This window comes from Bacillus rossius, chromosome 5 (genome assembly GCF_032445375.1).
Source record: "Bacillus rossius redtenbacheri isolate Brsri chromosome 5, Brsri_v3, whole genome shotgun sequence".
Classification (NCBI taxonomy): Eukaryota; Metazoa; Arthropoda; class Insecta; order Phasmatodea; family Bacillidae; genus Bacillus; species Bacillus rossius.
Genome location: NC_086333.1, coordinates 52,067,425 through 52,093,459, shown reverse-complemented (window position 1 = coordinate 52,093,459; position 26,035 = coordinate 52,067,425). Strand labels below are relative to the sequence as shown.

The 26,035-nt window shown below is 35.1% G+C and overlaps 1 protein-coding gene across 2 annotated transcripts; it reads left to right on the top strand.

Moving 5' to 3' along the window:
• Nucleotides 1-10,415: 10,415 nt before the first annotated feature.
• Nucleotides 10,416-20,869, top strand: LOC134531792 (uncharacterized). 2 transcript variants are annotated; one of them, XM_063367721.1, is made up of 7 exons: nt 10,416-10,516; nt 13,213-13,315; nt 14,876-14,930; nt 17,796-17,866; nt 18,440-18,587; nt 19,637-19,694; nt 20,684-20,869. In XM_063367721.1, the coding sequence occupies exons 2-7, from the start codon at nt 13,250-13,252 to the stop codon at nt 20,700-20,702; spliced, it is 417 nt and encodes a 138-aa protein (XP_063223791.1). In that variant the 5' UTR covers nt 10,416-10,516; nt 13,213-13,249; the 3' UTR covers nt 20,703-20,869. The 2 variants fall into 2 exon arrangements, with proteins under 2 accessions (XP_063223791.1, XP_063223792.1); XM_063367722.1 differs by having other exon boundaries at nt 10,441-10,500.
• Nucleotides 20,870-26,035: the final 5,166 nt, after the last annotated feature.

The following is a 26,035-nucleotide window of genomic DNA, read 5'->3' as shown; positions in this document are numbered from 1 at the left end:
CTTGAAAAAGTAGAAAAAGTAGAAATATGAATGAATGATTTTTATTTTCTCATATTTAACATCATTGAAATTTTAATATAAATCTAGACCCGTGTAGTTTCTTCTTAAACAGATGCACAAATCCACATTACCCAAACAAATTTGAAGTATGCTGTAAGTTGGAATAAGTGACAAGGGTAAAGAGAGACGTAAATGTCTTGAGGTTCAATACGGCGAGACAAATTATTGAAACCAACTGGAGATATCTCAAACTGACAATTTTTTTTTAAATTGAATATTATTTTCCTTAATAATGTTAGTGAAGGAGTGGATAAATAAATGAACAAGGGTCTAACATCTCGCCGATATCTATGACACTACAGTTGACGTGGGTTGATGATATAGGAATGGAGCATTGTCAGAACTGATGGGTGGGAAACACGAAAGTACCTTGAGGAAACCCACGGGTTCATGGCGTGAAGGACATCTTGTTTCCCAGCTTGTATGATATCCGGATTCAACCCTGCTGGGAATACAACTCGGACAGCATTGGTGGAAGGCAAGTGACATGACCCTCAACCACTAGTGTCCCCAGTGTTAGGTAAAGCACCTGTCCCAAGTCAACATGGACACCTGACTAGTGGGACATTATGGTATCCTGCTTGCTGTTTCCTGGGTCTTGGTACATCGAGGAGGGTTGTAAGAAACTATATCAAACAGAACTTTACGAGGCCTGAGACTGAGACAGTGGTTTTGGATATCAGGTTATGTGGTTGGTTGGTGGCTGCCATTTACTGATGAGTTACGTAACAGGATATTTGCCCTATGAGCTGTGCACTAATTTGTTTTAGTGTGAGCATGAAATCGTAACAGTTTGGTACATATAATTAATGCAATAAAGCCACTGGTAACTGAACCACGTCTGTCATTGTTTGAGCTTTGATAGCACCCCGGGTTGACCCTGTTTGGCAATCCTGCTGTTGCCTCTGCCCTGAGGTGACGACACGCCCTGTAAAGAAATATCTGTGTGCGCTCCTATAATAATATTATATGTTACTTTTGAAAATAGTAAATTATTTTTAGTGTTGGCTTTTAATCCAATATGTTACTTATTAATACATTATAGTGTTATACATATATAAATATATATATATATGATTATAGTGTTATGTAGACAATCACTTCTTCCCGAAGTGGTGGAAGACTCTCTGCAGTGAGTAAGCTGTCAGGAGAGAAATAAAAAAACATAACAATATTGCTCGTGAAATAAGACAGGCAACACCCAATCATATTTAAATATTAAAATATAGTCTTTTTTTTGGCAGTAGAGGGGAAGGGAATACAAGGCGGTAGTCCACCAACTCTGCCATGCCCCCTAGAGATCATGCCATGGGCCTGGCAAAAACCTGCTCAATCACCAACACATCAACGTAATCTTCGACGGTAGCGGCGGCGGCGGTCAGTGGTTGTGTGGGCGGGCGTCACCGGCGTCGCTTCCCGAAAATCCACCTCGGAGAATGAGGCTGACATTTTGGTAGGAATGCTTTCCACCACCTCCTCCTCAGAGAATATAAACGCCAGGTGCTCTGAAATCTTATCCCTTATGGAACTGTAAAACTTTACTATATTTAAGTATCCTTTCACAAAATACTTGAAATATTTTAGTGTAGAAATAAAATTTTGTGTTGTTTAAAACTATTTTAAAAACTGGATAGCTAATGAAAAGACAAAGTTTAATAAAACCGTTTAAATTATTAAATTCAGAAGTAGCTCAAGTGTTGAAAATGTCTGAAACATTATTAATAAAACAGTTTAGCTATTGCAAGCAGTCAGAAGTTAATAAAACTTTTTTCTACTGCTGCATTTAAAAAAAAATTGTATGTGTTAAAACAATTTTAAAACTGGGTGGAATTTAAACACTAAACAAACGCGAAAAACACCGAAGGTTCTATTTCTACTCAAAGTTCATTGCTGCATGTTTCAATGCTGCTTGACAAGAGGGTCGAGTGAGAGGTTGCCGATGTTTTCCTCCTCAGGATTTGGTTAGGAGAGGCAATGGAGCGTTGACCTGTGCCTTCGATCCGGGTGGCCACTCCGAACTGAGGATTATTGGATCACTGTCGTTTTCCTATAACTACACTTGGAACAGCACGTGACTGATTGTTGAACGTTAAAAAAATTCTCTAAAAAAATACATTTAAAGGGGATGAGACGAAGTACGAGCTGAGTTAGAATGAATGAAGAGTTTTATGCTCCCAAGCCAAATACTGACACCATCTTCAAAACGTCAACGCTTGTTATCTCCTGAAGAAAGTGCTACCTTTTCTCACTCGTTCCGTTAACTCGACGTGGTCTCGCGATCAAAAATGAGAGTGCCGAATATCCGGGAATTTTGAAGCAAGCAATCCAGGTATTGGGGGAACAGAAGTGATTGCAGTATGTTGGCCTTGACATCATTTGCTTTACGAGTACCAGAACCATCCTCCATCTTAAATAAATAAAGCTTCAAGCGATGGCCCACGTACTCTGTCATGATCTTGAAAGCTGCTTCGTATTTTTAGATTTTGTGTATTATGAAAAAGATTAATCATAAATTACAGTTTAATTATATCTTTAATAATCAGATGAGTAACAACTTTGAGAAACAATCTGAAGTTTTTGTAGTTTTGAAATTCAAGTTATTTATTAATTATTTTATTGTGAACTGCCCACCGACAGACATTTGTTTTTATAGGTGGGCACAACGCATATAGAAAAATACAAGGTTATCACTAAGATTGAATGGACTCCTACTCTCGTCGGCACTGTAGCAGGCGGGACAGCCGCATATGGCCATCGCACGAAAATGGGAAAACCACACATTTGCAGTGATAACAACAGCTACAGACAATTACCATTAAATCAAATACGGACAGTGGTATAGCTTGGTTCCTCCGGGTACAGGGTTCAGGGTGTGGTGATGGCGGTGGTGTCTGCGCCTTGGAACATACATCTCCGATGACGGCCATCTTGGTGTCAAATTCCTCAAATTTCCTTAAATATTACAAAAATACCCCCAAAAAATAAAAAAAACCTAATACCTATTTTGAGGGAAAAATTCCCATTTGTAGATAAAATTTCCCATTTCATTTCTCAAAAATTAAAAATTCCAAATTCGTAATGCGTCAAAACACATTTGCTTTTGAAAGAACCAAATTTCCTAAAAACGGCTTAAGACTCCTAAACATAATCCGCCTTAAGCCGCCGAGGTCAAGACCTTGGCCTTGAGCATAAATCAGAAATACTTAAAATTTTGACCGAAAGTTCGGAAAAAAATTGTAAAAATATAAAAAAAATTGCTTATTTCAAATGTTTAGTAATCGAATCCATCTCAGTCATCGGTTCGATTCTCTGCGAGAGAAAACATGGAATATATTAATTAAAAATTTAAAAAAATTGTTAAATACAATCCCACTAAATTCATAAATGTGAAAGTTAGGATGGATGTTTGTTACGTAATAACGCTAGAACGGCTAAACTGACCTAGATAAAATTTGGCCTACAGCGAGATCATAACCTGGATTAACACGTAGACCACATATTAATATGAAATTCCATTCATAAGGAAGTAAAAAAGTGATAATTACATTTTATAACAGAAAAAAATCATAGTTCATAGACATACAAATAGTGAGTGAGTGTTATTTCTCTATGTCTGCCACACGATCATACACATAGAAAGGTCTGCAAAATTCATATTTTACTCTTTGGTGAGAACAACCCACTTATTGGAGCTCGCAGCGGCAGCAAACCAAGACGCTAATAACAGTTTTGTTCCTAACTTCGTCAATGGATAGAGTTGCCTTGAATTTTAAACGCACCTTCGTTTGATGTGTTTGTCATGCCTTTATTTTTTGTTTGTTTTTGCCGTATACGTTCATATACCATTCATCCGATTGCGATGAAATTTTGGTGATTTGTTATGCGCATGCCTGTAAAGGTTTCTGAGACGGTACATATAACAATTTACAATAGTTGGAGCTTAAATCATTTCAAAACAGTGTTTAAATCATATTATATAGCGGCACTTCGTCTGTTTTTTTGGTATAAGTGCGCAAAAATGACAATTTTTATTGAAATATAAAAGAGAGAACAGGAAAGTAACTGTTTCAATAAACAGTTACCTGCGCGAGGCTATAAACTGGTTCCAACACATTCCAACCTATGTTTGTAAACCAATACCATTGGCTACGGCAAAAATCCTGGAGGTAGAAGCACTGTCGCGCGAATTAAATGGTTTTATTCTAATTTTCCCAAGTTCTTTTTATATTGCGATTATTTCTTGTTATGAACATGTCACCGTACGGATTGTCTGATAGTTAATGTCCGGTGAGTTCTCCAGAGGGTTCCTGGTCACGTGGCTGGAGACAGCACTAACTAAACCAAAGATGGAAATAAAAAGTGACACTGATTGATTACATGAAAGTACCCTTTCATGGTGCTACCACAGCACTCAGCCCGTTTCTTATCAGTGTTGGAGCATGTATCTGCGTACTTATAATAAGTAAGTGGCATGGTTATGACAGATGGAATGCAAAGGTGATGACAGGTTATAGTGCAAGAAGGTAGTCTGTCTGAAACATCACGTCCGTGATGGATGTCACGGTAAAAACTGTCTGTTTGATAGAACATGAAACATAGGACACTACACTGCTATGTAAAAGTTACTAACACGAATTCTAGAAAGTTCATGTGTGATGTCTGTGCTATGAATATGATAACTTAGAAAGTTTCGAAGGGAGCTGAATTTAGTCCAGATAATATATCTGTCGAAACGGTGGTGATATTACACAAGAGAAAGTATGTCTTTGGTTTTAAGCATGGGTGAAGGCTCTCAAAGGAAATATTTCTCACGAGGACGGCCACGGCCTAAAGCAAATTCCCATGGGAAGTGAATTGGTTAACAGTTAACATAACAAGTTAGCAAGTTAAGTCAATAGATGGCCCAGTGCGGGTGAAGTTAGAATTTCCACGAGCAAAGATCACTACTTGAGGGTGGGTGCATGCAAGTGACCTATCGACTACGAAGGTAAAAAGACAAAAACTCGCGAATGCGCGGATGCGAATGATATAATTAAGTTATGAGATGAGTTCTTTAAAACTACCTCGCAGATGGGGTCGGCCTCGGGCCCGATGGAAAGGGATTGAGAAAATCTTACATTACAGTGGTTACCTGCGGTGAGGAAAAAGCATTGAGAACCCGTGGCACTTGGATGCATCCGACCCCTGACCTCGTTTTCCACGCGAAGTACATGGAGCACAGGAACGACTCGGACTGAGATTTGCGGTGTAGTCGCATAGTGAATAAAACTGTTTTAATTATTAAAGACAAATTATGCTGATATTTTAATTAACACTTACACTTAAAGAATTATACAATAAAGTTTTGGTACTACATCTGGCAGATAACACTCGAAAGCCGTGTGAGTGGCTATCGACACATCGACCTTGGAGTCGTTCTCCCCGCTGCACCTAAATTCACTGACGACGTATTTGTAGAACCCTAATGCTGGAACCATACATAACTTAGAAACATACAACTTAGAACTGTCATATCTTAGAAATACCTAACTTTGAAACGCGCAACGCAGAATATCAAAACTTAGAATCTTCGTAACGTAGAAAGTAATAATTTAAATTTATCCCAACTTAGAAACACACAACTTAGATACATGTAACTAAGAAACGCCCAACGCCGAACCTCATAAGTTAGAAATATCATGATGTAGAAACACACAAATTAGAACAGGCATAAATTATAATATTCTATCTTGTGTGTTTCTAAGTTGAGTATTTACAATTTGTAACAGCACTTAATAATGCTATAGGGCAGGCGTTGATGTAGCATAACGTTATGTGAGGCAAAGAAGTACCATTAAAGTGTACATAATTTATTACAGAATAGTTTCACTACTATAAATTTTCATTTGGCACAACAATACATTTGGTACATCCCCTGATATGCATTAACTTGAATAAATAAGAGATAATTGCGCCACGTGTCGGTCGGCCATTTGGACGAAACCAACAAGAAAATGAGCTACGCGTTTGCGCGGAATTTGGGAAACATATCGGCATTGGATGGATACCAAATTCTATGCACAAAATATAAAACACTGTCTGTGTCCTATCGTGCAATTGGAATTTTAGTAGGGTCAAGATGTAGGATATTCAACACCTTAACCCTTCTTTTTGTGCCTTTGAAAACCGACGATAGAGACAAATATTTGACAGTGTGAGGGTTCCTTAAACTGGTTTAAAATAGTAAATGGAACGGTGAAATTGGTTTTTAGTTAATGATATTTCAGGCCGGGTTAAAAATATTAACTTTTCTTTAAAGAAGATTTTTTTATCATAACAAAAAAATTGTGGCCAAAAAATCGTTAAAACCAAACCTGCTCCTATTTCTCGCTGATTAAAAGTAATGTTTTCAATACGGAGAATGCAAGATCTTATTTTCATGTATAAATATAACAATAATTTTAATCTATTAAATATAGGAACTTTTTTTGCCACAGTGTTTGATTATTTGGTGACACCTTTGAAATAAATAAGGTTTGTAAAAGGCTGCAACTCATGTGTTGTGTTGCTTGGTAAGCAGAATAGTGTGATTCCGTAGGCTTCAGCAGCTTCCAAAATGCCTATGTTTAAGTGTGATGATGCACTGTCTCCTTGTGTGTCCCTGTGTCCATTGTTTGTGTGTATTTGTATTTGTGTTTGTGTGCGTGTGTGTGTAATTTTTGGGTTAGGTGAGTCATGTCGTACGCCTCAACATTTTCCTGAATTATTATATGCTTTATTAACATTTAATCTTAGTCAATATCCCGCATTGTTGCATCTAAAATATTTGTTTGTTAAACTACCAGGCTATTATTTCTCCGAATCGACATGACAATGTAGTTTGGCACGCTCGTCGGACTTGCGTACTGGATTTGTGGCGCCCTCCTGTGTTGTCCCTGGGCACGGTGCGGCGCTATCATCGGCTCGAGGCTACTCCGCAGCGAGCGAGTGCGGGGCGAGGAGGGTGCCAGCCTGGCGGGCTCCTGTGCGAGACTTCACCTCGCGACCACCTGGAGCAGACCAGGGACCTCGCGCCTGCTCGGGCCCTGCACCCGGCCGTCACCAGCGAACTGACAAGTAAGAGTAGTGAGGGACGTGAACAATGGCCGGAACCTGGGCTGGTGATGGGCGAGGTTCATTAAGGTTGAAAATTTTAAAACTTTAGCTTCATGAAACTTTCTTTCAATCAACGTAATTTTTTGTTGTTGCAAGATTTGGTGCTTAACACACATTTTGGTTGTCGACTGCTGTACGGATCATTCATTGATATTCAGTGCTGTAGTTCCCAAGACAGTGCACAGCATTACACTTTCGATAAACTTTCCACAGCTACATGCGGGTCACCGAGCTACGACTGGCCTGTAGCTGTTTAAGCGCTTGATTCTACAGCACGACCAAAATAAACCATGTGCTTAAACAGCGCCAGCAAAAAGCCATTTGGGAAGTTTAATTTGCAGTGTTGCTGTATTTAGCTGGTTTCTATCCCTAGATAGTTCGACCCTGATCTTATATGTCATTCTGCAGACATTTATAAAACATTTACAGACAAATTTGTGTGATTTTGTGTAAAAGGATTTTTTCAAGCTATGTGTAAGTTTTCCGATGCAGGTTCGGGTGTGTATCTTCGAGACGTCTACCCATGGCTTTTAATTTTCTCGTACAACTATCATTTTGAAACAAACCAACGCATTAACGTGATAGTATTTATAAAGGCTTACATACTTAGATCCCGCCAGAGTTAGCATTGAAACACTTTTGTTGTCGCCAAAAAATGTTTTTATATGTCGTGACTCAATGCTTGTATCGCCATGTGTTGTATATATTTTGAAAACCGACCAATTAACGTTGCCTGATAGTGCACTTACACCATTGTGCGACTACTTCATTTATATTGAAGGTAGGGGGGGTTGATAAAGAGACTTAAAATTCACTCTGCGCGATAATTAATTAGTCATAACTCCGCAACGGAAATGGGTACACGAGTTAAATTGTCCGTCGTATTGTTGATATTGAAGTGCTCTAAAAGTTAATTTAAGCAGAAAAAATAAGTTGTCAGGTGAAAATTTGTGCCGGGAGAAAGTTTACAAAACGTTCTAAAACTGCTTCCTTCGGGCAATGCCGCGCGGTTACAGAAGTGTTCAGCGCCAGAGGCGGCGGGACAGGGCAGAGTGCTCGGACAGGTTCGCGCCGAGCCAGAGCAGCGCCAGAACTCACCAGCAGAGCGAGTGAGGCGCCTTCGTGAGCGCCGCAGACTTGAAGCGCTGGACGCTGTTGCAGGGCCACCGATTGTGTCGTCGACCAGTACAAAACTACGACGGCGTTACGTACGGGCAGCGCTCTTCCTTACCGCTAACCTCTATCCCTGTAGCTAGTTGGACGGTGCTTCCTGGTGACTTTAATGTAGGGTGACCAAATCATAGACTTGAAAAAACGGGACACATCCAAGGAGGGTTTGGGGGCGAGACCCTCCAGCTAAAGGGGGTCTGAGTGGCCTCCATCGAGACGTAATCATTGAAACATGCTCCTTTTTTTGCTTATTTGAGACCTATAATTCATTTCAATTTACCTATGAATATGTAATTTAATTTAAATTGTGAGGCGTATAATAAATAAAAACAATAATTTTGCAGTGAACACTTATTTATTATAAGTATGTCTGACATACTTAAAAACATAATTAAACAAGGTAACTAAAATGGGTGAGTTCAACTGTCGAGGAGAGGGGAAGACGGCCCGAGGAGAGGTGCGACAAAAGTGTATATTCAACCCAACGTAAATACGGGACATTTAGGCGTCCCGGGAGACTTTTTCGGGACCCCGTGTACGATCGTTAAAAAACGTAACAATCCCGTTTTTACGGGACGTTTGGTCACCCTACTTTAATGTCACTGAGAACGATCGAGACAAAATACAGAATACGTAGACAGACAATTAGGGCTTGAGTTTAAGAATTACTTCACTCGCAAGGACCTGTCCATATATTAATTTTCTGCGCGCGCGACATGCATTTGATTTTCAAACCAATGATCTCGTATATCTCATTTCACTACACCGTTTTAAATGTATTAAATGAAAAGTATATATTTATTTACACTTAAAAATGTAAAATATTATTTTTAGATTAATCTGAAAAAATATAAATAAATACATTCATAAAAAGGTGAGTTTCATTTCTCTCCTCTTAAATTATACCTCATTGTCCACCAAAAACGATTTCACGTAAAAAAAATTATTGTAATGTAGCAATACTACCCATCCCCATTTTTTTTGTATGTTGTTGGCACCTTGGTCATCCTGGAACTGATTTTACAAAATTCATTCTGCAAAAGCTAAATAATGAATTGAAAGTTTTGTTTTACCTTGTGTTGCGACTACACGAAAAACACGGAACCTTTAAACAACACTTGGAAAATTAACTGCATAACAAACTCAAAGCATTAGCGCTTAGGTATGGCTGTTAATAGTATTGCGGCCGGCAGTTCTTAACAACGTTTTGTCACCGAACTTTCTAATTTTGCAGCGCACCGTTTGGTAAATCTATCTGTTGCAAGGACTTGGGCACATTTTTGTAGTAACTTATTGAACGTGAAATATTATAAACTATTTTAGACATGGTTTTAAGTAATGTAATCTTTTTCTCGTACCACAATTTTTTTTCCTTGATACGTATTGTTACAGTTAAATTATAAATCAAATATCGTTGATATTTAGCATTTAGTTCAAGAATTTGTATATAATGCTGGTGTTTTTATGAAAAATGCAAGTAAGCTGGTGCACCAAATGGGTAATTTCTGGAAAAAGCCTTCCCATTAACATAGTCCTGACTGTGCCACTGATATTCTTGTGGAATAAGGTAAATTTAAAATTTTGGTTGATGCATGGTAATTTTATTAACTTTCCTTTCATTGAATCTTGTTCAGACTGGGCTTTAAAAGTATTTCCAGGCGGTTGACCATGGTTTATTTAGTGGACATAGACCAAAACGCCTCATAGATACAATAAAACGAAAAAAAAACCCTTACTGAAAAATTACTGGTGGCCAAACAATTGATAGACTTTCTTTGACAATACCTAAAAACTTTATCAGTTTGAATATGAGATCATAAAGAAGTACACTAACCGGGATATATTTGGTCTATGCAGCAGTTTCTAGTCGTCTTTCGAAACGACTGCATTTTGCTGATACCTCGCGCTTACAACTCCTGCCATTTAACCTTGCGGGTAAGAACCTTGACAGATATAAGGTATGCTTTATCACAATCTAATCGTGGAGCCCTCCTGTGAACTGACGTGTTCAGTGGTGTTTCATTTTCCTTTTCTCGCCAATATAAAGACGGCTCACATCGTCGAGAAACACAGTTGCTCAAACACCAGGTCGCAGTTCTGTCGCGCTCCAAGCTGCTGGCTCATCACACCAAACTGGTAACTGAAGACTGAGGTGATTACTTAACGATTTCATTTTGACGTGACAACGTCTAATAAATCGATGAACGCCGGCTGCACGCACGAAAAAGTTTCCCGTAACGCACATTGTCCCACTACGGATGTCCCACTATGGATGTGTCCTGTTATGCTCATTGTACGCATGCGTGGCATCTCTCTTCCACTCGATTGGAACAACCATCGATTTGACTCTTCAATCATATTTTTGTCGTTGAATTATTTATATTATGCAATTTAACGATTGTCCACCGATTTTCAGCACAATCGGTACGTTTATTTAAACTTAATGTGGAATATTCAAATACGTTTTTAACGAACAATGGGGTTTTACAGTAACACATAATAACTCAAATTACACCCATGATCTTTTGCAAAATGTTTTAGAAAATATTGTAACACATCTATACTAATATTATAAAGCTGAAGATTTTTTTATTTGGTTGTTTGTTTGAACGGGCTAATCTAAGGAACCACTGCTCCGATTTGAAACATTCTTTCAGTGTTGGATAGTACATTTATCGAGGAAGGCTATAGGCTATATTATATTGTCAATAACATTAGGGATCCTTACTAAAAGTCCAATTTAGAATCAAATGCGTTCGAGGGGGTTAGATACAACATGCAGTACATGTACGAAGTGTGTGTTGACAATGCCGCAGGCGCTGGAAGTTTATTTCCTATTGCCTATTAACATTGTTGCCACGCACTAGATGCCTTATCATTCTTAATTTTCCCATACAAGTAAAAAACACCCGTCTGATATTAACAACGAAGCAATCAGTACCCTCATATAGAATACATAGAGATTGTGTGAGGTATATATATATATATATATATATATATATATATATATATATCAAGAGATAAATACAGATAGAGAGATACATAGATATTTAGGACTATAGATGTAGATAGAGATAAAAATATATTTAGAGACAGGGATAGATTATTTGTAAATGTGTAACTACTTCAAACATATTACAAAACAAAACAGAATGAGGCATTGCAATGCATGACGAGCATTAGCTAGATAATGGAATCTTTTCAATATTAGTAATCCCTTATTTTTCAGTTTTATTTTCTATATTGCTCTATAGTCTAGATTACATACAGACCAGGTAAATAACTATAAACTGGCAGAACAACGTCTGTCGGGATCTGAAAGTGATATAAATTATTTTGCACACTTGGCATTCAAATTAAGAAGACAATTACTAACGACATCTGATCTCTAAACAGTTCCCCTTCACCCTGTGTTCAGCCCGGGCAACGCTGGGTACTAAAGCTAGTATTAAATAAGTTTGGTGTATTTGGGATGCGTATTTGTTATAAAATCGTGTTATAAAAACAAAATTATAATATTATTCCCATACCGTGCTGCCATCTACAGGGACGGACGCGAACAAAATGCATCGCGATATATATCCAGTATTGCGGGAAACAGGCACTCCTTAATACATTTTTTCCTTTGTTTATCGCGAGGAGCGTTATTATTAATGAATTATAAATAAAATTTCGTGCCCGGGGCCATAATTGTATATAATTTTGAGCACTGGAAGACATAAAAATGTAAAATATTATCGATTAATTTTAATCTGTGGTTTTGATTGCTTAGTACAACAAGAATTTCGGTAATAAAGGTTAATTATTCTTGCATTTTAAAAATCTGATTACTATTATAAATTCAAGTATTTATTTTCTTATTGTCAGCGAGTATAGTAATAATAGGTAATCTTAGATATTTGATTATAGTTTATTCATATGAAAACTTGTTCATAATTATATTTAAACTTTATAGCTAAATGCCAGTTTATAAAATTAATTACAAGTCATCTACACGTGAACTGTTTCGTTGACTGTTTATAAAGTGAAGTGAAAAGTTAATGTGGTTTTCATTGCTTATTACAACAACAATTTCGGCAATAAAGGTCAATTATACTTGCATTTTAAAAATCTGATTACTAGTATAATTTCAAGTATTTATTCTTTTATTATTAAAATAAAAATGATTCAATTTTATTCATAAAAGTATGCAATCATTTCATCAATGTTTTGTTATGACGTTGTCATGTTAAACTATCGTCCGTAAACCGATTTTACAGAAAAACCAATTTTTTTTAAATTTCGTTTTTGAAAATAGTCTCGTAAAGAATATGGCATAAAACCTCAATATAATACGTATTAAAACTGTTGCATAATATGTATCAACAAAATTAATATTTATAAATAGTTAAAAGGGTTTTCCTTCATATATGTATAGGTCATACATATGCATGTTTTTATGCCCTTGTATGTGTGTATTTCTTAGAATATATGCATGTGTTTTTCAGTTTTTCTGTGAAGGTAGTTGTGTTAATATAAAAGGTCAATCACTTTAGGTCTTACGACTGCGTGGCTGGCTTTAAAAATTCAAAATAATTAAATATAAAAAATCCATCTCAAAGCCCTGTCACAATGCCAATTTTTGTGTCGTATCTTTTTTGATAACGAAATGTTGAGGAGGTGAGTAACTTAAAGTGGGATACATTTTATCACATAAATGTTTCATCCTTCCACAGTGCCAAAGATTTTTATTTCTCTAAATTAACTCGAAAGGTTAATTTTTATTTTATTTATTTATTATAATAATTATCATCACTGTTTTTGATTGAGAAACAAAACATTTAATGATTTGAATTTTTGTTTTTTTAGAGATTCTCCACCACAATTTACTAACCGAAGCTACGGAATGAATTGTCATCCATTAGTTGCTGCTCTGTGCATCGCTGTTATTACAACACTCGTTATGATTACGGTAATAACTTGACCTTATTCTGTCCTGTTGATGTGTGATAACCATGTTGAGAATAAACCATTGGCTTAAATAAACAGAATATTTCTAGTAATTTTGAACAGAAAAGGCAAAACTACTAATAATGTAAATAAAGACGCACTATGATAATCATATTTTGTCATTTCTCTTAATGATATTTTAATACTAAATAGCTACAGAAAGAATATACATTTAAAATACACTATATTTTGATGTTTGTTTCTTTATGGTATAATCATAGCAGTGTTACATTTTATGAAACTTGTAGTCACTTGAGTGAGAAATAAAAGTGCTATTTCCTCCCACGAGACAATTAATAGGGACCTAAATTCTAGGGGAATCAAAATTTTGCCCCGAAATTATCTTACCCACAAACATGAAGTCACGAGATACATATTGGCGCCAAAAATATAATCAATAAACCGTTAAGTCCACGGTAAAAACACTATTCTGCCTTCCAGGGCATGTCTTACCGGTTTTAAAAACCGAACAAGAACTTATAAGTCGGAAAATGGTAGAGTTTCTGAAAACATACATTTTTCTGGTATGACGAAGAACTATGAATTAGTTTTATTTTATTTTGAGTCATGGTGAAAAAATAAAATCCATAAATTGACTGCAATTTTTAATGTTTAGATGAAGGAGACATAAAGTCTAATAGACTTCTTTTGTTTCCAAACGTTTGCTGTACCAAGGGCACGAAGTAGTAAGTTAGTTTGGCAAACTTACTCAGATTAAGTTTAATTTTGTGTTCCCAAAATCTAACACAGTTAAAATAAAATTAATTGCTTGAAAAGAAATAGTTTTAAAGTTAGTCTGTGAAAAAAACTGAATGATATTGAACCTAAATCTCGATAAATTAGTTAACCGAACGGATATTTTACCATAAATTTCAGCATGCTTATTCAGGGCAAACAAGGATAATGATAAAAAAAATTGAGAGTGGAGTTTGCTCGGAAATTTCCAACTTTTTAGAAATGAAAACTTTAAAATTAACTTTAACTAAATAAAATAAAATTTGCTGTTCTGCAGTAAAATCATTTACTAATGTAAGTTATAAGTAAGTAAAAATTTAAATATAAAAATAAAAATTAAATATATTGCTAAATGTGATTGTTTAGCTTAAATTTTAACTTGATAACATCTTAGTATACAAATTTTGCCAAGGGGTTCGGTTCTTATGTACTTTAAATTTAGTTAGTTTCAAATGACATATGTATGACGTTTTGTTGATTGACTTTTGTACTGGCTTTGAAAATCCTTGAATAATAAACATCATCCATCCAGACACGCCAAAAATTCATTTTTATTTTAATAAAGTTATCCGTCACCCCAGGATTCTTTATATCCCACAACTATGTTGGATCTTGATAAAATGCGCCAATTAAATGTGTTTTACTTTCGACTATTGATATATGATAGGTTTCAAATATCAATACAAGTACCCATAAAGTTCTGTATGTATTTTATAAATAAAACAAAGCAATTACGTTACAAATGATTAAAAAGTGACAAATAAATTGCCTTATTTTTTATTCACAGATTGCTGATGACGCCGAATTTGCAGCATGTTCCGAAAAGTATAACAGTAATTTAAGTGAGTACATAACGTGGGCTACAATTAGGATGAAACATATATCGTGTCTTGAATCACGTCACTTATTAGAGACACTGACCAATATTAATAGTAGCATACTTATGGGTTTGCAGTTTGAGCTGTTACGTGAGACGTTCAAGAATTCGACCATTCAATGATTTCAGCAGTGAAGAATTCCCTTAATTTACCTGAAAATACTCATAATACGTTATTAGTAACTGGAGAGCAAACTGGTTTGTGAGTGGCCATTTTGCTTTTTTTAAATGCCGTCTTTTTCTTTCTCCCTGGGATATGTAGGCGTTGTAAGAAATAGGAACAAATGAAACGGTGTCAGAAAAAGTTAGTAATTTTCGTATACCAAAATAATTTTCTTTAATATTTTAATGCGGCAGAAAATTCAGCCACCTTGAAAAATGCAATCACGAACTCAGATTCATGGGCATTACTGCCTTGGCATTACCTAATACATGTTCGCAAATGATAAATTATGCCCCACGAAACTAGAATTTATAATAGTTATTTTTACACCAAATCGTTTAAACTATACGATTTACGCAACCTTTAATAATACGATAAATCTATGTAAACGTGTACACGATGCCTTTTTTCAGATCTACTTGTGGCAATTGGGTTTTCGGCGTGTATCTTGATCCCAAGGGAGTTCTGGAGTTTCATTTTTCAAATAAATTATTTAGTTTTTCCTGCTCAGAACAAATACGCCCATGTAACCTCCTGTTCCCGAGGAAACATGTGCGATATATCGCAGTTAACGTTGTTATAATCGCGACAATTCGAGAGGCTAACAACGAGTAAATTGGACATCTGCCACTAACTATTATATGGTCTTTTAATATAATTCTTGTTAAAGTTTAAGAATTATTTAACTCCATATAGTGTGGTTTAGTTACTTTGAGAACTTTAAAGGCCTGTTTATTTTTAAATCATAAGGTAATATGATAGCATGAGATCATTTTTTATACAATTTTGAATTGACCTTCTGTATAGGCCTATAGCCTTTCTTTTCTTTTAGAATATCAAAAATTAATTAATAATAAATTGGTATGCCAAAAACTCTGGAAAACAAATTATTTATTTATATACGAATAATAACCTAATTAAATATAAATTTTAAAAACTCTAACCCTACAAAGGAGAACTGAAAAGTATGAAACATTAGTTCTTGATTACTATCATATTCTAAAATAATTACACAAGTCTTTTTATATCTTAAATATTCATGTTTATTTAGTTATAATGAAGTCTTCTTGCATTTCGCAGTAAAGACGTGGTAGTGGAAGAGCGCCTCCGTCAGGGGTTGCCCCTGGAGGGTTGGGGGGAGGGGGCATCGGGAGTCTGCAATCCTCCCCTCCGCAATAAAACCGGCGGCCTAGGGAAGTTCTCTCGGCAAATTTTTGAAATTTTAAAGAGAAATAATCTTTTAAGTTCACGGATACTCTTTACCGCGTTAATTACATTACATTAAAAATAATAGGACGGTAATTAATTATACGATAGGAATACATTTCAGAATTTTTTTAATGATATTGCTCTTTAGTGCCGTAACATTGAGAGAGTAATAACTTAGTCTCGGTAAAATATCCCGACTTAGTTACATACGTATTTGATAAGTATTTAAAATAAACAAATAGCTCAAAAAATTATCCGGCGCATATTTTGTCCTTCTGGAGGAACAGAAGAGAAACACGTGCCTTACTTTTGAATTCGCTGCTGTCCACCATAGAAATATTTTGTTAAGATAGGAATGGCATTAAGATACAGGTTATATCTTGCCAGATATGGGTGTAAAATCTGCTTAGCTTACATTTTCCCCCTGATATACCTACATAGATTGTTTCCACTGAGTATTGGATTCGGAGTTTTTAGTATTCGATGAATTTTTTTTTTATAATCTTGGGCCCTTTCTCTTCATTTATTTTCAAATGCTTTCATCATTTAACTCAAGAGTTGAATTATAGGAACCAAAAAAACTCACCAAGCAATCGTCATATTTAGAACTGTACAACAAAGTAAGGTGATACGATTTGTTTTCTTAAATACTTCCTTAAGAATTTTTATATCGTATATAAGATTAAACCAACATTAACATTTAGGCTGGGTAAATGAACTTGACAGTTAACGAAAAGGCTCTAGGACGCACAGTCGTTTAAAGAGGAAGATAGTCACAATACGTCACCAAAACTACAACTTGAAAATGTAGTAGAAAACAAAAAAATTACCTCGATCTTCTATCGATAATTAATGATTATCTTGAAAAATGTGGAATTCTCAATAATTTTATTTTTAAGTGTTATTTATTTGTATGGCAAGAAATTTTAGCAAAAGTAAACGTAAGACATGCAATAAAAGAAAAACTGTCAACTTTTATATACATAACGTTAGCATCTGTCAAAGTTCTCGGCACACCTAACTTTAAAAATAGAACGCGGAAACGCAAGCCGAAACGCAAGGGGATGAATGTGGACTAATAGCTTTGTGTTTTTGTGTCTCGTGTAATTTATAAACTAGACTTCTATAATGTTGTAGTTTAACTATTCCGTCTTTCCCTTCGCGCCCTAATTTTTAGTCTTAATATAATAAGAAAACATGAAATTTAAAAATCATGTTTATTCGTTGTACGTTTAAAGCTGGAATAAATGCACATGTTAAATTTATTACTTTTTAATATCATTTATTTATTTTTATCAGCAATTTTTTGAATTTAGACAAAATTTTAATGCACTCACCTATGAAATAACGGAAAACAGTTTAAGTTTCCTTCATACAATGAATCGAGCTTACTGGTAGCTAAGTAGTGATGTTGGAATTACATACCGCAAGTGAACACTTTAATGTGCTTTGTTGTAGCTGCCGATCAGTTCAGAGCCAATCACACACCGATACTCTTAAGCTTGGATCCAAACAATAACCAATCAAACGTAAGTAAAAAAACTTCATATATGTAATTTTTTAAGTTACTTATTGCCTTAGTGTAGATATTTTGTTTCGGACATGTGAAAGTAACATCATATTTTTAAGCTCTACCTGCTTTGAGGTTTGAAAAACGTTTTATCTTATACTGATCTATTATAATATTGTCAATATGAAAGTAGGAATTTGGAACATGGGTGTGTTCATTCTAGTGTTAATAATAAAAGTTGTTTTCCTAAATTAGATAGCAAAACAAGGGACTTAAAATTTACCTACCTCCCAGTACAAACTTTTCTCAGAACAAACTTAGTTTATTGATGTAAAAACCTGTTTTTTGTAATATAAAATATTATCATTGACCTCAGAAGTTTTGTTTTCAGGAGAACACAGAAAATTTGACATTCATGGATAACACATATTTCATTTACCGATTCAATTAGGTATATCCATAATATCTAATAACATTTGGTCCATGAAATAATTGTGTCATACTTTGACATGGCCTCGAATTGTCGTTCTTTTTCTTTCAAGGTAAATTTAAATCTACAAATGTTTAGCTGTGTAATTTTTTTGCATTGCAGTGCGCTCTGATCTGTCACGCCACTGCTCTTGGTCTGATCACAGAGAACGAGACAATCGACTTGGATGCTTTGAATGTTTTTAAACATCGTTATATTTCGCAACCAGAGTGCTTGTCTATCAAGCAGTGTTTAGAATGTGCAGATCGAGGTAAGAATAATCGTGTGCAAGGAATATTTAATCTTTAGTGTAATGTAATACATGATATTCTCGTACACCTTTAATTTGAGCTAAATATAATTATGTATGGTAAATTATATTAAATAAATAATTTAATCAATAAGTAGCCAAACAAAATAATGGTTGAGTCATTTTTCATGTTTTGTTATATGCAACGATGGTATGAAAGTCTTCGTAGGCTGTAACTGGTGTAGGATATGTCGAAAATACAAAAATACATTAACAAAATATAACGATTCTACTTTCATATAACAAAAAATCGTAAATAGAAATACATGCATAAAACATTGATATTTTCCAGTTTTACCCTATAAACTATAGTCAACACACGAAAAAAAACTGTATTAATTCAAGTGATAGTTATTTAAATTTAGAAAAATTTATATCACTATAACATCACGTTATATGAACACATGTAAGTATTTATGGATATTTGTATCATAAATTGATATTTCCCCGTTCTACACAATAGTACGAAAAACAAATTGAATGTAGTCATTTCACTGAAACTTAATTATATAATATACATCCTTACTGATTCACACAATTTTCTTATATCTGTGTACTGTTAAATGTTTATAGTGCCCAAGGGTCTCGAGTTTGGTTCCTGACAGGTTTAGATTCTTTCTTCGGCCCAGGATTGCGAGTTGTTTATCCCTTCCCCACCCCAATATTGCAGAAGGCAAAGGTGAAGCGTTGCAGCTTCCCCTCACTTTAGTCTGCACTAGCCACACCATGGGCATCGTGACAAGCATGACTTCAGAACTCATCACTTAATATTCATCAACTTCTTCACATTTATTTTATCTTCATCTTCCTCGTAACCTTCATATTCTTCATTATTATCAACATCTTGTTTTACTCTATCTTCATGTTCTTTTACATCGTCTTTTTCGTTACAATTATCTAAATCATTTCTTCTTGTTCATATTTTTGTATTCTTTATATTCATCTCCATTTTCATCGACATTATTTAAAGAGCTTTATTGTATGTTAATTTTGTTTTATTATGTTTCCAGCAAACCAAATGGATTCTTCTGACTGCAATTTGGCGAAAAATTACCTCACATGTATCCAGTAAGTTAGAAAAAAAATTCTTTGTTATTTTCCTAACATATATTCTCATAAATCATTATTTATCACAACATCAGTTGTTTCTTTATATATATATATACACACTGTGTTTTTTACAATTACCGGATTTACCTGCTAACTCAAGCCACTGATAAAGTTAAGTGTTACATTGAAGGTTATGTGTTAGGTAACGCTGACAAAACACAATTTTTAATGGAAGTTTCGGTCATTATTCGTATGCATATTTCTATAACAGACTATTTCTAATCTCATTTTTCAATAATTATATACTGTCTGTGTGATGCTCCATTTGATAAGAGATGTCGTTAAAGTGAATTTAAATACTGCAGAGCTTAATTTGTTTGTAACGTAAAAATTCAATCCGGAATCTCTGGTTAGTTCCCTCAATTTATTATATTTTTAAGAACCAATTACCACAGTGAAATATTTGGCTTCTTGATCTCTTAGTGTTCTTAATAATAAATCTTCACAGCTCCTTGGATGCTTATATACTTATATGTTGAAAGCTTTTTATCGGAGCATATAAGAAACCTTCCAAGGTTTACGGGCTTCTACTTAGGTTAAGTTTTGACTCTTTGACAGTGAAGTTTACAGACTCAGAATATGTGTCACCATTGAGAGGCCAGGATTCGAAAACGGGAAACAGAGTTGAATGAGTAGAAGGTTTGTATTAAATATTTACTTTTAAAGAAAACATAGCTAGTAAAAAACTTGTGCTGAAATTCAAACATTAATTAAATTCACTAATATCTATCTATATTTCTTTCGAAATACAAGGTACACATTTTGTCACAATATTCAGTTTATTTCTCGGCATGACTTATTATATGTAAATATTTTTCATACTTTTTTTCCTGATAACTTTTTGTAATGTATTATCCATGACAAGCAATATAACAGCTTGAGATAAAAAGGTAAGCTAGATTTTTGGTGAATTCACCAAAATACAATAAAATTTTCTTGTGTTTCAGGAATAATATTTCGTGCTAGAAATTATGACATTCTACAAGTTGGACTACAGCTTGCAGTATATGCTTTTTCTGAGAGAAAAATTCAGGTTATGGGATGTAATCATTAATCATAGCTGAGATTTAAAAGTCATTTAATATAGATTGTTGTACATTTTGCATTACAAATAAATGCACATTCAAGAAAAACCATTATTTATTTATTCTGTGTATAACTTAAATTATACCGGTAACATAGTTTAACATTCCACCTTCTTTGTTTGATGTGCTTGGTGCATGATTGAATCTGGTATAACTATATGATTTTAAATAAAAGTTTTCTATTGCTAAATGCAAGTCAACAGATATAACAAACATTAGAAAAAGGCTAAAAAATAAAACTTAATTTTAAAAACATTTATTTACGCTTTGAAATAATAGCAGACTAACACAAAGTTATACACACCAGTTACATTCACATGAAATGTGGATTAAACTGTAAATCAATGTCAATGAATAATAGCAAAGAAATAAGAAAAACAGTTAATCAATAAATGGTGATTGTGGTCCAATAATATCCGAATAAAGTAAACAAATAAAAATCGACAAACCTTTAAACAGCATGATAAACAACTTTCAATCACAGAATATGCAAAGAAAATAGAAGTATGACAGAAAAGACAACACAAGACTGATTAGTGTCTTCTTTGGATATTATTTCTTTGAAAATGATTTATTGCCCTAATCTAATTGTACTGTGAATTGAACTGGTTTTATTTTATTTTGTTGTTCACTACCATTTATTTATCCATATTTAACTACTAAGGACTTTTTTTATTTTAAGCCTTCATCGTTATGTTGTCCTGTAGTTTTAGTTGGTGTGGCCTGTCATATGTTTCTTATTAGATCATGTTAGACAATGGAAAATAGCCATTCAAATTTATATAACAGTAATAAATCACCTTTTTCTTTTATCTACTCACCAAATGGAGACAGGATTATTGCCAAAAATAAAAAAAAGGTTAACTTAAGAGTATTTTTTTAATGTAGGTTTGGAACCTCTTCCACTAAGTATTTCATAGATAGGGCACAAAATTATTAAAAAAAATTCAACTTTTTTTTTAGCTGAATTCCTTGAAAAAGTAGTATAAGTTGAAATATGAATGAAGTATTTTTATGGTCTCATAGTTAACATCATTAAAATTTAAATAGAAAATCTAGAAGCGCGTAGTTTCTTCTTCAACAGATGCAAAAATCCACATTACCCAAACAAATATGAAGTATGTTAAAGTAGGAATAAGAGGAAGAGGGTTTAGAGAGACGCTAATGTGTTGAGGTTCAATACGGCGAGACAAATATTTAAAACCAACGGTTGATTTCTTAAACTGACAGGTTTTTTTTTTAAATTAATTGATACTTTCTAAGAAACCCACTGGCTAATGGCGTGAAGGCTATCTCGTTTCCCAGCTTGTAAGATATCCGGATTCAACACTGTTGTGAATACAACTCGGATAGCATTGGAGGAAGTCAAGTGACATGACCCTCGACCACTCGTGTCCCCAGTGTTAAGTAAAGCACCTGTCCCAAGTGAACATCGACACCTGACTAGTGGGACTTGTTGGCATAACACTATACAGTTATCTACCCTGCTTGCTGTTTCCTGGTTCGTGTGAACTAACTTTGGTACAATAAGGAGGGTTGTACACAACCATATAAAACAGAACTTTACGAAGCCTGAGACTGAGACTGTTGTTTTGGATACTAGGTTATGGAGGTTGTTGGTTGCAATGTTCTACGGATGTCCCTCGCTGCCTTTTACTGATGGGTCACATCACAGGATATTCGCCCTACGGGCTGAGCACCAAGTTGTTTTAGTGTGACCACGAACAATTATTCGAGCAATTAAAGGATTCTGGAGTGACCACCTGTTGATTTTCGGTGAATCCGCCCACGCTATTACGCACAGGCTACGTACTACATTGTGTGGGCCATCATCGCGAAAGAGTTTTGTACAGCAGCTTCATGCAATAGAGCCACTGGTAACTGAACCACGTCTGTCATTGTATGAGCGTTGGTAGCACCCTGGGGAAACTCCGTTTGGCAAACCTGCTGTTGCCTCTGCCCTGTGGCGACATCACGCCCTGTGAAGAAATCTGTGTGCGCTCCTATAATAATGTTATATTTTTTTTTGAAAATAGTATATTATTTGTTCTGTTTACTAATAAAACATTAGTACATGTATATCCCTCGTCTCTCTTCTTCAATTGTAGTGTAGGCTTTAAATTCAATGTGTTACTTAGTAATATTTACTTTCCAGTGTTATATTTAAAATATATATGGTAATAGAGTTATGTGGTCAATCACTTCTTCCCGTAGCGGTGGAAGACAGTCTGCACTGAGTAAGCTGTCAGGAGAAAAAAAAACAATAAATATGGTTCGTAAAATTAGGTTGGCAGCAGCCATTCATATTTAAATATATAAAATATTCATTCTTTTTTTTTGGCAGTAGGGGCGAAGTAAATACAAGGCGGTAGTCCACCAACTCTGCCCTACCACCGGGAGATCATGTTCAGGATTTGGTTTGGAGAGGCAATGGAGCGATGACGTGTGCCTTCGATCCGGGTGGCCACTCCGAACTGAGGGTTATTGGATCACTGTCGTTTTCCTAGAACTACACTCGGAACAGCAACTGACTGTTGTACGTTAAAAAAAAAGCCCTTAAATGAAATAAAATATAAAATGTAAAGGGGACGAGGCGAGGTACGAGCTGGGATAGAACGAAGTGTTATATGCTCCCAAGCCAAATGCTGACACCATCTTTAAAAAGTCAACTCTAATTATCTCCCGAAGAAAGTACAACCTTTTCAAACTCTCTCCGTAAACTCGGTGTGGCCTCCCGATCGACAATGTGAGTGTCGAATATCCGGGAATTTTGAAGCTATCAATCCAGGTATTGAGGGAAAAATAAGTGATTGGAGTATGTTGGCCCTGACATCATTTGCTTTACGAGTAGAATAACCATCCTCTATCTTAAATGAATAAAGCTTCAAGCGAAGGCCCACGTACTCTGTCATGATATTTACAGCAGCTTCATATTTTTAGCTTTGTATATTATGAATAAGATAAATCCTAAATTACAATTTAATTATTTCTTTATTAATCAGCTGAGTAACAACTTTGAGAAACAATCTGAAGTTTTTGTAGTTTTGAAATTCAAGTTATTTATTAATTATTTTATTGTGACCTGCCCACCGACAGACATTCATTTTTAGAGGTGGGCACAACTCATATAGAAAAATACAAGGTTATCACTACGAATGAAAGGACTCCTACTCACGTCGGCACTGTAGCAGGCGGGACAGCCGCATATGGCCATCGCACGAGAATGGAGTACCACACATCTGCAGTGATAACAACAAATACAGACAATTACCATTAAATCAAATACAGACAGTGGTATAGCTTGGTTCAGGGTGGGACGGGGGTCAGGGTGTGGTGATGGCGGTGGTGTCTGCTGCCTTGGAACATACATATCTGATTACGTCACAGTGGCCATCTTGGTGTCAAATTCCTCAAAATTCCTAAATATTACCAAAATACCCACAAAAAAAACCTATTTTGAGGGAAAAATTCCCATTTTTAGATAAAGTTGCCCATTATATTCCTCAAAAATTGAAACATTTTAAATTTAAAATGCCTCAAAACACATTTTCCTTTGAAAGAATCAAATTTCCTAAAAGCGGCTTAAGACTCCTAAACATAATCTGCCCTAAGCCGCCGAGGTCATGACCTTGACCTTGAGCATAAACCAGAAATACTTAAAATTTTGACCGAAAGTTCGAAAACAAATTCCCAAAAATATAAAAAAAAAATTGCTTATTTCAAATGTTTAGTTATCAAATCCATCTCTGTCCTCGATTCGATTCTCTGCGAGAGAAATCATGGAATTTAAGTATTTATTAAAATTTAAAAAAAAAATTGTTAAATACAATACCACTAATTTTATAAATGTGAAAGTTTGGATGGAGTTTGTTACATAATAACGCCAGAATGTCTAAACTGACCTAGATGAAATTTGGCGTACAGCGAGCTCATAACCTGGATTAACACATAGACCACATATTAATATGAAATATTATCCATAAAGGACTGAAAAAGTGATAATTTCATTTTATAAAAGAAAAAATCATAGTTCATAGACATACAAATAGTGAGTGAGTGTTATTTCTCTATGTCTGCTACACTATCATGCACATAGTAAGGTCTGGCAAATTCATATTTTTTTCTTCTTGGTGAGACCAGCCCGCTTAGTGATTTCGCAGCGGCTAGCAAAATAAAGACGCTAATAACAGTTTTGTTCCTAACTTCGTTAATAGATAGAATTGCCTTGAATTTTAAAAGCACCATCGTTATATGCGTATGATTGTCGTGTGTTTAATTTTAGTTTGTTTGTGCCGTATGCGTTCCTAACCCATTCATCCGATTGCAATGAAATTTTTGTGAGTTGTTATGTACATGCCCGTGAAGGTCTCTGAGACGGTACCTATAACAATTTACAATAGTTGGAAAGTTTCGCAGGGAATATATCTGTCAAAACGGTGGTGATATTACACAAGAGAAAGTATGTCTTTGGTTTTAAGCATGGGTGAAGGCTCTCAAAGGTAATATTTCTCACGAGGGCGGCCACGGCCTACAGCAAATTCCCATGGAAGTGAATTGGTTAACAGTTAACATAGCAAGTTAGCAAGTTAAGTCCATAGATGGCCCAGTGAAGGTGATGTTAGAATTTCCACGAGCAAATATCACTACTTGAGGGTGGGTGCATGCAAGTGACCTATCGACTACGAAGGTAAAAAGACAAAAACTCGCGAATGCGCAGTTGCGAACGATATAATTAAGTCATGGGATGAGTTCGTTGAAACTACCTCACAGATGGGGTCGGCCTCGGACCTGATGGAAAGGGATTGAGAAAATCTTACACTACAGTGTGTAACCCTTCTTCCTCCTTAATTGGAAGATGTTTGTGGTGGTATCGAAGGGTTAGAGCAAAGGTTGGGTGAGAAGGAAAAATTGCAGATACAGCAATTAAGCGAGGAATATAAGGATGTTATCACTACTAAAATTGGCAAATGTACGCTAATGCCATACAAGATCGTGCTGGTAGATGAAACCCCTATTAAATGTGTGCCGTATCAATGTGCCCCGCCTAAAATGAAAGCCTTTCGAGAAATTATTAATGATTTACTTGATAATAAGGTAATAGTCCCTTCTAAATCCAATTTTGCCTCACCTGCCTTTTTAGTAGATAAGAAAAATAAGGGCAAATATCGTTTGGTCCTTGACTATCGCCTCCTTAATGACAGGGTAAAACTAGAT